This window comes from Diceros bicornis, chromosome 12 (assembly GCF_020826845.1).
Source record: "Diceros bicornis minor isolate mBicDic1 chromosome 12, mDicBic1.mat.cur, whole genome shotgun sequence".
NCBI lineage: Eukaryota > Metazoa > Chordata > Mammalia > Perissodactyla > Rhinocerotidae > Diceros > Diceros bicornis.
Window position 1 is genome coordinate 45,462,515 of NC_080751.1, and position 12,826 is coordinate 45,475,340.

Sequence of the window (12,826 nt, forward strand, 5' to 3'; positions counted from 1 at the left end):
AACTATCCAGCTAGCTGGGTGATAACAGCAAAGGCTTTTAATTTCTTCGAACTTTCATTATCTGTAGAATGAGAAGTTTAGACTAGATCTCAGCAGTTCCTCTAAAATTCACTGATTCTAGATTCTCCATTAAGAGAAGCAGACGAGAGAGACACAGGTGCATATAATTCAAATTTATAAAGGATTAAAAAAAAAAAGCTTACCTCATCATTTGTTAACTTAAGGAATAAATCTCCAAGGACTCCTTGGCGTGGCCACTTCAGAACCCTCTCCTGCAAAGCGTGAAGCAAATCCAAGTGCTGCTGGACAAGGTACCGTAAAGAGCTGGGGAAGAGACTTGAAACACAATAGAGACAGGATGACACCAACCAGGTGTAGAGAAGAAAAGACCCTACAAGAACATGTGCAGCAGGTCCCATTTTCCAAGTCATTCAAAATATTCTGTCACAGGTCTGCATTTAGGATTTTAAAAAAAGGTTTATCATTGTAGGCCTCATGGCACGTATCCTCAGACTATAGAAAGACCCCCTTACTGACTGCTCCTATACAAACGCACACGGAACTAACAAAGAGCACATCACTTGACTAGACGTTGTAAACCAAACTAGTACACTCTCATTTATGTGACACTCAGTGGAAATTCTAAAGGAAATCTTTTTTGATGTTTTAAAGTTACTCTCGCTTGTGCAAAATAGTCTATTCTAATAAGTGTTGTAGATGACAGCACTGAGGTAGCACTTGGTCATTCTCAGCTACTACGTAGGAGACTGCCACTTGAGTAAGTAGGAAAATTTGTTTAAAGGCAACCATTAAAAGCTCAGAGGGTGGGGGTATGAAAGTGTTCCTTTTTCCCTTTCTTTCAGCTTCTATGAGGAATACGGGGCAAGGACAGAGTCTTGCCTGGGGAGGCTACAAATTAGGCCTCGCCTGCTACTCCCTGGAGTTGCCCAGAGCTCTCTTACTATTATCATATCTCGCTTCCCCATCTCTCAATATGCCTCATTATTTCAGAGCAAGTGAAGGGAGGAAGACAGAAGTCAGAGAAGGAAGGGATGGAGAGCAGAGATAGAAAGAGAATCATGGGGGAAGAAGAAGGGGGATGGAAAAGGGTGGGGTGATCAGAGGTATATAGGAAAGAGGAAGGAAGAAATAGAAGTAATTGGAGTTTTGCTGGGCTACAGCAAGGATTTGCGCTCTAACTTGGTGACTTAGCGGAACTGAAAGTAGGTTCCCTTGTGCTTTCAAGACCACAAGTTTAACGAAGGTGAAAGTGATGACCTGCTTGTCACTGAGAGCTGAACTTATTTGGATATTTCCCCAGGATCTAATGAGAGTAAATTAGTGGACAATTAGGGTGCTTTGCCAACCCTGAACAAGCAGACCTTTGTTGAGAACAGTAAGAAGGACACCAGTTTGAGAAGAGGTTTTTTCAACCCATCTCCAAGTAAAGCAAAGACTCCCCTGTGGCTGTAGCTCAGAGAAGACACAGGAACACCAGAATAGTGTACACAGCCCCCTGTGAAAAGATAAAAGGATTCCTTCCACTCCCATCTTCTGCCCCTCCACCTCCCTGCACCATGAGTCTCCGTGTATGTGAAGCCAGCTGATCAGTAAGCACAAGAGGAGAGGCCTCCTGATCAGAGCTCTTACACCTGGAGAAGCGGGCTTGGAAGATCTAAGTAATCCCTGTCCAGATCAGAGGGAATTCAGAGGGTCGGCTAGGACACGGTCTGACTGGGAGAAGACCATGAAGCTGATGGAGGAAAGCACAGCTGATCAAACCGAAAGAGTGAAACACTGCGCCAGCAAAATATCTAGATGGGAAAGATTTCTCCCCACCCAGAGGCTATGGATGACTTTGGGTAACATTCCTGGTGAGACCCTGAAAGCTGTTAGGGCACTATGGTGAGATCTAACCTTGTGTTGGGTTGTCCATATAGGTCATGTAATACGTCTTGGATTATCTCTTTTCTTTTTCTCTCCTTTCCTCTTCTCTCCTTTCCCTTTCTTTTTTTCCTTTCGAGAAAGCTGCCTTCTGCTACATAGTGCCAGTGTATTTGCAGAGTTGGAGAGCTGGTACCAACGTCCTTCTGGACTGTCCACTGGTGTCAGAGAAGGCTAATGCTCCCATCAAGCATCGTGAAAGCACATAAGTTACATGAAGGGCAATGACCTACAGTGGGTTCTGTACCAAATATTGAAAACAGGCTTTAAAATCTTTTTCAATTTAATAAGGATGTTATTTGAGATTGGGGAGGAGCGTAGAGGAGGTGAACCAGGAGACAGAGAGCAGAGGGAGAAAGAAGGCAAGAAGTATAGACACACTTAACCTATTTCGCTGTTTGCCTAGAGCCATACGTGACTCCCAGAAGAAACTTTTTCACGAAGATGAAAGTATTAAGTGCTCAACTTCTTTTCTGTTCCTCACTAGGGGTGAAATTATGGCAACATGAATAGTTTATTCTTTTTAAAGCCTTCAAAGTTATTTCAACTCCCGCAATACAGTGCTTAAACAATGAGGGAAATAAACTAAACGCAATGAAGGAAAATCCAGTTATAGTTTCAAGTTGATAATTTAGCTCTTGCCAGTTCAGTTTGAGGCCAAAGTAACTCCTGAGCTTCAGCAGCAGGATGCAACCAAATTTGATGGGCATCGATAATTAAACGTGTGCCACCTGGTGGTGATCTGTAGCACACAGCTTGTTGAGTTCTTGGTGGATGTGGCACTGGAGTTTAGCTTATAAAGCTAACTGACAATCCTGTCAAGCTGACTTTGCCCCTCCCCATGAGTGTTCAGACGGGGCTGTTTGATCCTGAGGTTGTGGGTCTACCTGGGTGAATCAGAGAGAAATAGTCAAGAACGCCAATTTCTGTGATCTTCCAACAAATGAGCAATAGCCCGCAAGTTCCTCTCAGGCTTCAGCTGGCAGCCTGTGCCCCTGCAGCTCGCAGCTCTTTCGGCCATGGGCAGGTCTGGCTAGAAAAAGGCTGAGAAGGCTCTTGAGCACTTCACTTTTTTTTTAGGGAAAACCCGAAGTTTTATTTTATAGGTTTGAGAAGACATGGCCACCTCAGGTTTGAGGGTCAGGTTGTAGCTGTGGTGGATGTCATTTTCACACCCAGGTTACTTCTCAACAGGGGTAAAAAGGGCTGAAGCCTTGTGGTTTGTGATGGGAAAGATAGTAAATGTTAATAGATTTATTTTCATCTTTGCATGAGGAAAAACACCAACAGGGAAAAGGAATGGTCTCATTCTGTTCTGTATTTCATTCCACTGGTCTATTTAAAGTACACATAGAGGCTTCAGAAAAGCTTAGAACAAAGAAGAAATATAGTGAGTAAAGAAAGATAATGAAAATCTAATCCTAGGGTAGAAAAATGGCGACATTGCAAAGCTCAGATCCAGAGACTTCATATTAGTGATAAGAGTATTAAGTTGAAGGTTTTCTCTTCTTGTTCTATGAAAAGAAAAAAGAGGGTTAGCTTAGTAATAACTAACATGAATAGTATTATCATGGATTTGAGAAATAACTGTTATTTTACTTTCACTGAGGATTATGCGGCAGTTTTAATTTTTTTTAATCTCAAGTTTTGGGAGAAATGTCCACTCCTTCCTCAGTAATGTGTCACAAGAGAACATCTTAGAGAAGCAGGAAGTGACAGCAAGTAGAAAAGAGCCTCAGTGAGCTAAGAACATATCCAGCATCCCTACTTGATAAAACAGCTTATGGGCTGTTAAAAGGAAGCCTGAGTCCTGAAATAGAGAGAGGCAGAAAGTCTGCTTCTGGTTATCTGAGAAACTTGACATATTGCTGTTAGTCAAGGTGGTGTTTTTTAAACCACAAGGTCCTCAGAGAAGCAGTGTGATGTTGAAAGAGCACAAGGTACAGGGTCAGATAGGGTTTGAATTCTGGCACTAATTGGCTATGAGGCCTTAACCCTCTGGAGCTCAGTTTCTTCATCTATAAGGTAGGATTCACAGGGTTCTTGTGAAGATTTCATGAAGTTATAAATGAAGTGCCTAGCACAGAGCCTGGTTACTGTGATCCAGTGTAAACAGTTCTCGCTTTCTCTTTCATTGCTTGGTCCCCAAATTCTCAGAGACTAGAAAGAGATGCTGCTGGCTTAGAATCTTAGATGTGGAACAAAGTCACACCAAAAGGTAGACTCAGCTTTAGACTTGGGTAATGTAAACTGAGCAGGTCTTTGGCAACAGCAAGATAACTAGAGGCCGTAGAGCCTTCTCTGAGGGCTGAAGGGACAATCTTGGGGAGGGGGGAGGCATAGGACAAGCTGGATTGAGGTCTAGGAGGGAGAATTACGTGGCCATAGGGAAGGAAGGACCAGCAAGAATCTGGTGGCCACTGAGAGAAGGTGAAGCCCAGTCCAGAGCCTCTGTTAGTCATAGCTTTAGCTGCGCCACATTACCCTTTCTGTTCTTCGTTACTTTCTATTTTGTTTACCACAGTTTTACAGTAAAATAATTCTTGAAAATAGTCAAGCCACTTGTGGGTTTGTCAGGGAATATTTTCTCACCTCAGTTATTTAAATAGGTGAGCATTGTGTTTTGGTGACTTGGTGTATTCTAACAGCTGCAAAACCAAGTAAAATTGGGGGGATAATAAGGAGCAGGAAATTACAATTAGGGGCTTCCCTAGGTGGAGTCACAATTTGTGATCCACCAGTGTATATTACCTGAGAGAATATTTAAAGTAATAATGCTACATTTGTCCATAATAGTCCATAATCCAGATTTTCCATCATTTGGATTGGCCTTTTCCTCAATTAATCTGGATTATTACATCTTCGTTACATAGTCTTTTCCACCAAATCATTGTTTCGTCCTTCCTGCTTTCTCCCAACAGAGAGGGAAGCAGAGAAAATCTAAAGATTATGAACACATACAGATCAAGGAGGGTTGTCACCTTGGGGCTAGCATGCTGTTACGCTACACCGCAGACCCTGTGGAAGCATTGCCCCGCAACACAGGTATACACACACAGATACGCACACAACACCACACACTCATGCATTATCTGGTACTGTGGGATCACCTGAACAAATGATAGGAAAGGTCCAAGTCCAGAGTTACATCAGCCCTGTATCATTTATCTAATGGCCACTCAGTGCTTCAGACCTCCACTGCATCCATTACCCTTGTACCTCCATGACACCTGTGATCCCAGGAGGATATGCAGACGGCAACAGAGAGCAGTGCTCCCTCCCTATAGCATTTATTCTCCTTTTAGGTTCTTAATAGACATGCCAGGGACACTGAAGGCCCAGGAGACTATACCCATTTTCTTATCTGCTGAAAATCTAAATTTGAGACTTGCCAGGGGTTACCTACTGTCACTGCCTATTCTCTTTTCCAAGACTATTTCTGGAACTCTTCACAGGTCCCAGAATTCCCGAAGTGGAAACAATAAACAACTTACCTTAAATCTTAATCAATCTGAAAAGCAAAGGCAATGAATACATGGATACCTTCTCTCTTTTGAATTCCTCTTTCCATCTGACCCCTGGAATGTTGCCTTGATCTTCAGGATCAGAGAGATGTTAATGACGTATTTTCTTTCTGATTCAAGCAGTTCTAAAGCCACAGTCTGTCTTTTAGCTTTAAAAATAAACCAAAGAGGGAATTTTTGTTAACCCCTCCTTCCCAAAATCCTACTAAATGATAGAAAGCAATACAAAGATGTGTAGAGTAATAAAAAGAGACATCAGCAAGTTTTTGGAAGACGGAAAAACAGAATGGAGGCATGGTAAATAATTCAGCAGGGTAAAGGCACAAAACCTTGGTGTTCTCATCTGCAGATGGGAAATCTGCTGAGATGCAGAAAGGTTCAAGGATTGGAGGCACCACAGAAAGTACAAGTAAGGGGCAATGTTGAAAACAGGAGACACAATCTATATAAAGTGCAATTGAACTTCCAGGTCCCCACCCCCATGCCAGATGGCTTCCTCATTTGCACCCCATGGGAAATGGGAAAAATTAAACTAGAGACGCCCTGCTCTCTGGGACTTTGGCTAAAGACATCAGACATAGTAGAGTCAGAGTTGAGATGCTAAAATGAAAATAAAGGAACTCAGAGAAGGCTTGCATTCTCAACAGTGAGATTCCCCTCAGCCCCTTCCCCTGCAGTTCCCAGAATGCCAGCAGCCAGACTTAGACTCTTCAGGCAGGAGACTGGAGGATCTTCCACCAGAGAAGCTGAACTGCCCAAGGAAAAAAGGCTAGAGACACTGACACAAAGAGATCACCTGTCAAAAAGTTAATTTGCCACCTGATCAGCAGATAATGAAGCCCATGTATCCATAAGCTTGGCCAAATGAGACTTTTCAGATTTCTTTGTATTTAGGGCCTCTCTCTTAGATATAAATAATTAGCTAAGGATCCTCAGACATTCAAATCAAGCTTACACCATAAAAGAAAGAGAAGAAAAAAGTGTATACACATATATTTTTACAAAATGGGAGGGGGAACCATGAATAAACAGACAATGCAGAAACAAAAGAAAACTTTTTAAAAATCTTATAATTTATATCCTCAAAAAGATATGAGAAAAATATTCTAGCATTTATTAATTACAAGATGCTATTTTTTAAAAAGGAGAATAATCCAAAAAAAGAAGAAGAAACTTTTTGGCATTTTTAAAAGATAAAAGAGTAGAAGATAAAGTCAGGGAAATCCCTTGCCTCCCCCTCACCCAACCCCCCCCCCCCAAAAAAAAAACAAGAAAGCGACATATTGAAGAAAAATAGAAGAGAATAAGATGGCAGTGGAGAAAATCAATCCAGGAAATCCAACGTCAAACTAGCAGAAGTTTCAGAAAAAGGAAAGAAAATGGATGAGAAGATATTATCAAGTTAATAATGAAAAAAAATACTATGACATGTATTTCCAGAGGAAAGGGCTCACTGCGCTCAGCATAAATAATGAAAAAGACACGCATCATTGTAAGGCACACTACAACTTTAACACACCACAGATGAAGAGAAGATCCTAAAAGGTAAGAGAGAGAAAAATCAGGTAATGTATAGAGGACTGAGGATCAGAATGGTATTGGACTTTCCAACAATCATATTAGAAGTAAGAAAACAATGGAATAATTGCTTCAATATGATGAGGGAAAATGATTTTATATTCAGTTAAATTATCAACATATGTGGAAGTATGTGGGAAATACTGGATGATAGTTTCCATCAAAATAAGGAGTAAAGCAAGAACCAAAGAAGGACGCACAAGATTTAAAAAAACACACACAAACAGGAATGTAACATAGGAGAAATATGAAGTGAATTTCTAGGAAAGCTGGGAAGTCCTAGGATGGCAGCCATGCAATGGGCCAGAATGGAGTAGGATGACAGAGGTCTCTAGGGCAAATGCTTTAAAAATAAAAAAAATGTAAATGATGGATTTTCTGTGAATTGTTAAGAAAATTTAAAAGTATCTATGTAAATGGAGAGATATACCATGTTCTTCAGTTGGAAGACTCAGTACTGTCAAGATGTCAATTCTCTGCTAATTGGAATAAAAGAAGAAAGAATCTAGAATTAGACCCACCCATATATGATCACTTGACTTTCCATACGAAATTCAACGTGGAAAGGAAGGTCTTTTCAATAAATGGTGCTGAGGTGACTGGATAGCCATATGGGAAAAAAAGGAACCTGAACTCCTTCCTCATACCACACATCAAAATTTATTCATTATTAAGTTATAAACCTAAATGTGAAAGCTAAAACTATAAAATCTTTACAACCTTGGGCTAAGCAAAGATTTCTTGGAAGGACACATAAGTCACAATCTATTTAAAAAGTTTAAAACTGATAAATTGAACTTCATCAAAATTAAAAACCTCTGTTCATCAGAAGACTATTAAGAAAGTGAAAAGGCAAGCCACAGACTGGAATAAAATATTCTCAATACATATATCTGACAAAGAACTCATATCCAAAATATATTAAGAAGTCCTACTAATAGACAATAAAAAGACAACCCATTTTAAAAGTTAGACAAAGGACTTCAACAGGCACTTCATAAAAGAGGATATACGGATAGCCAATAAGCATATGAAAAGATGCTCAACATCATCAGTCATCAGGGAAGTGCAAACTAAAACTACAATAGGATACCAGTATATTGCAAGAATGGCTCAAATTAAAATGACTGACCATACTAAATACTGGGAAGGATGTGAAGCAATTGGAACTCTCATACATTGCTGGTAAGAATGTAAAATGTCCCAACCACTTTCGTAAACAGCTTTACATTTTCTTTTAAAGTTAAACATAATCCTATCCTATAACCTAAAGATTCTATTCCTAGGTATACACCCAAGAGAAATGAAGGCATACATCCTAAAAAAGATTTGTACAAGAATATTCATAGCAGTTTTATTTATAATAGCCCTAACTTGGAAACAAGCCAAATGTCCATCAACAGGAGAATGGATAAACAAATTGTGGTAAATTCTTTTAATATGATTAATAAAAAGGAAAGAACCACTGAATGAATTATACATTGCACATTATGTTGGGAGAAAGAAATCAGACACAAAAGAGTACACATTGTATTATTCCGTTTATACGAAGTTCAAGAACAGACAAAACTAATTTATGGTGACAGAAGTCAGAATAGTGGTTCTGTGGGTGGGTATTGACTGGAAAGGTGCATGAGAGAACATTCTGGAGTAACAGAAATATCGTCTATCATGATCTGGGTAGTGGTCACAAGAGGATTTACATATATAGAAAGTCAATGAGCTTAAACTAGGGCTTTGTGAATTTTACTCTATGTAAATTAACTGTCAATAAAATATTGATTAAAAAAATAGCAGCACAAACTTTTTTTTTTTTTTTTTGGTGAGGAATATTAGCCCTGAGCTAACATCTGTTGCCAGTCCCCCTCTTTTTGCTGAGGAAGATTGGTCCTGGGCTAACATCCGTGCCCATGTTCCTCTCCTTTATATGCAGGACGCTGCCACAGCATGGCTTGATGAGCAGTGTGTAGGTCTGCACCCAGGATCCAAACTTGCAAAGCCCGGGCTGCTGAAGTGGCACACACAAACTTAACCACTATGCCACTGTGCCAGCCCTAGCATAAACTTTTTCTAAAACATGGAAGCAAGTACCAGAAGAAACTGTCAAAAGAATTTAAAGCGGTTGCTGCTGTTCTTCGTAATAAACCTTTTAGTTTATTTTCATGTATTTGATAATAAAAGGTAATTTTTAAAAATTACCTCCCACAAAACAGTTGGAGGGAACTGCCATTGTCTGACATATAGTAAGCGTTCAGTAATGACTGAAGATTTGAAGGAAAGGAAGGAGGGAAAAAAGGGAGGGGGAAGGGAGACTAGACCCTGTCACAGTGCTTGACATTTTGGTGGTAGGCTACCGGTACAAGATTTATATATATGTACATTTTAATATAGGTACGGCTTATTTTTTATTTTTTGCAGGGAAAGATTCGCCCTAAGCTAACATCTTTTTCAATCTTCCTTTTTTTTTTTTTCCCTCCCCAAAGTCCCAGTGCACAGTTGTAGGTCCCTCTAGTTCTTTTATGTGAGCCACCACCACAGCACGGCAACTGATAGACAGGTGGTGTGGTTCTGCCATCCGGAAACAAACTCAGGCTGCTGAAGCGGTGAAAGCGCCAAACTTTAACCACTAGGCCATCAGGGCTGGCTCAAGATTCATATACTGAAGATTCTGCATCACTGAATAAGTGGTTCACAAAATTCTGCCTTCTTCTCCACCAACCTTATGCCTTTTTTTTTTTCCAAAGCACACATTACTAAGTATCATGGATACCCAGAATCTAGGTAGTAGTCCCAGCTGGCCATGTGACCTCAGGTGAGTCCCTTCACCTCTATAGGCTTTAGTTTGTTCATCTGAAAAGGAAACAAGAGACTAGGTGGTCTCATTTGTACACTGAATCTAAGTTGCAAGGATCCTAGCCCTGAGGTTTCCTATTCTTTAAAATTTCAGCCTGCATTTCCCCTTGGGACTTACCAGCTAAAGAGGTTTCACACAATACATTTTCCAAGGAGCTGTGTCTGCCCTGCCCAACTTCCTTGAGTTTGTCTGGGTGGTCTTTCGTGACATATTCTTCACCCCAGTCTTTACCATCCTTAAGCTGCCTCCACACACCAGATGGGAGATGGCCCTTGGATTGGATATCAGCCGAGAGGCAAGACTTAATATTTTCTTCAGGTTCTGGGGTTGTTGGGTTCATTCCTGAAAAATAATACCTGTCATCAAGATCTGACTTTTAAAAAAAAATTATATTTGTTACTAACTCTTAAATATTATACCCGTTTGTGGACAACTATCCCTTGAGAATTAAATATATCAATTAAGGATTAAAAGTCTTCACAGTTGCAAAGGATCACCTTTCTCTGTTTCTGGTGTATACATCCTCTACTAAATAAGGAGTTTTTAAAAAAATTTATAAAACAATATAATTAATTTATAGTAGTATATATTGACTCCTCATATCTGCTTCCTTTCAGGTGAGCACACCAGGAAAGAAAACATAGAAAGAGGAAGGAGAAGGGTGCCCAAGACAATGTCTTCTTTTGGAATTTGTCCTCCTTGGCCCTGATGATAGTAAGTTGCAGAAAGGAAGGAGGAAGGGAGAGAAGGGAGATGAAATAATTTATTAAATTCTGGTGAGTTGTCTATTAAGTAAATAGTTTTAAATTAAACTATAAAATGTATGGTCCATAGAAAATTTATGTCGTGCTACATACACTTGTGAGTTCTCAGCAAATGTTAATTCATTGGTAATTGAAATGAGCCAGAAGAACCAAGAATACTGGTTTTGTCTTAAACTTTCCCACCCATTCTCTCTCCTTGGGTTTAACTGAGTCAGTGACTTACTCCAGCACACATCTTGGAATCTTAGTAACCATAACGCTTTATCTTGCCTGAGTTCTTTCATGCCTCATTTGGGACTGAGGGAGCAGAAGCAGGGAAGGTGGAAGAAGGGAAAGGGTGGAATTGCTAGAAGAAAAGAGAACTCGAACAGCCGCTTACCGGGACCCATCATTCCCTTCACATTACTATCTCCTACATGCATGGATCTGGACTCTTGGGCTGCAAAGAAAGGCAAGTTTTCAATCAGTATTCATTCCACTCACATGGACAGGCATCTTCTATGAGTCAGGCACTGGGGACAGACTCACAGAGTTTACAGTTTATTGGGGAAGACAGAGCAGTAAAAAAAGAAAATTACAATATAGTGTGGCAAGCACTATTTTCCCCTGTGTAAAAAGATACAAGTGGTACTTACCTCATAGACTACCATAGGAATTAAGTCAGTTAATACTTGTAAACTGCACACAGTAAGAGCTAAATTATTGTTTAACTATGATGGTGAGAAGGGTAATGATGAGACGAGCCAGAATGATGGTGTTAAAATGTAAGTCAGACCCTGCCACTCCTCTGCTTAGCTCTCCAGTGGCTTCCCATTTCTTTGTAAAAGCGGAAGAACTTATAATTATCACGAGGTCCGAAAATATCTGGCCCCCTCCCCTGCCTGATGTTTCCTTTCTTTTTCTTAAACTGCATCTTCTGTTGTCTCCCTTGTTCACTCTGCTTTAGCCCCATTGGTCTTCTTACTGTTACTTGAACATATCAGTTATGTTCCCACCAGGACCTTGGCACTGGCTGTTTCCTTTCTTCCCCTGGCTATCCGTAAGGTAACTTTCTCACTTCCTTCAGGTCTTTACCTGGCACCCTCTCTAAAACTACACCTGCATTTCCTTATTTTTCTCCTTGTCACTGTCTAATATATTGCATATTTAATTTATCTTGTTCATTGTCTGCTTCCTTTAGAACAAAGGCTCCATGGGGCAGGGATTTTTGTTGTTTTGTTCATTCCTACATCCCACCCCCTAAATCAGTGCCCGGGGTGAATGAATGGATGAATGGGCAGGTGAATGGATAGAAGGAAGGATGAATGGGTACTGGAATGGCCAACTGCAATCTCACAAGAGACCTTGAGCTAGAGGCACCCAGCTAAGCTGTGCACAGATTCCTGACTCAGAGAATCCGTGACATAATGAATGTTTGCTATTTTAAGCTAAAGAATTTTGGGGCAATAGATAACAATTGTACCATTTTATAATTGACTATAAGTAAGCCAACCCTTTCTGAAAGTGTGGTACTTTGACCCTGAGTTTTAACATAACCTACCACCAATCATATTGAGAATGTCTTATTATGGAACATTATTCCCAAATTTCTGCAGCAACTCGGTAGAACAAACTGTGTTATATAAGCCATGCCTATATAACAGGGAAGGAAGGACGAGTTGCCACTAAACAGCTAATTTAAATCCATCTGGGCGCTTTGCAGATATAATATTTGATCTTTTATTTTGTGAGCATGTTCAGCTGCCCCAGATCTGGCAGTAATCTGGCCTCGACTTTCCAAGCCCATCCTGTATTCTTCCCTATCAAAATCCTCCTTTTATGTCATGCTCTCCATGACATGGAACAAAGAAAACAGAGCCACCTGCATTGAACCCATTCTCCACAGGGATCAAGTGAGTTTTCCCAGGCTGCACCTATCAGTCTCTAAAATAAGTACTCAAATGGATAAAAAACTAAACATAAAAAAGCAAATCTGTGGGGCCTGCCCATTGGCGTAGTGGTTAAGCTCACGTGCTCCACTTCAGCGGCCTGGGGTGTCGCAGGTTCGGATCCCGGGTGCGGACCTATGCACCACTTACCGAGCCATGCTGTGGCAGGTGTCCCACATATAAGGTAGAGGAAGATGGGCACGGATGTTAGCCCAGGGCCAATCTTCCTCAGCA

General features: G+C 40.5%; 1 protein-coding gene across 2 annotated transcripts in view; it reads right to left on the bottom strand.

Annotated features, from left to right (window-relative positions):
• The window catches only part of ARHGEF33 (Rho guanine nucleotide exchange factor 33), a 47,434-nt gene that overhangs the window by 22,154 nt on the left and 12,454 nt on the right, over nt 1-12,826 (bottom strand). For both annotated transcript variants that reach the window (XM_058551386.1, XM_058551387.1), the window contains exons 6-9: nt 11,044-11,103; nt 10,018-10,242; nt 5,488-5,617; nt 204-336 (exon numbers count right to left, since the gene is read on the bottom strand). In XM_058551386.1, coding sequence (XP_058407369.1) covers nt 204-336; nt 5,488-5,617; nt 10,018-10,242; nt 11,044-11,103 — 548 coding nt within the window. The remainder of the gene's footprint in view (nt 1-203; nt 337-5,487; nt 5,618-10,017; nt 10,243-11,043; nt 11,104-12,826) is intronic.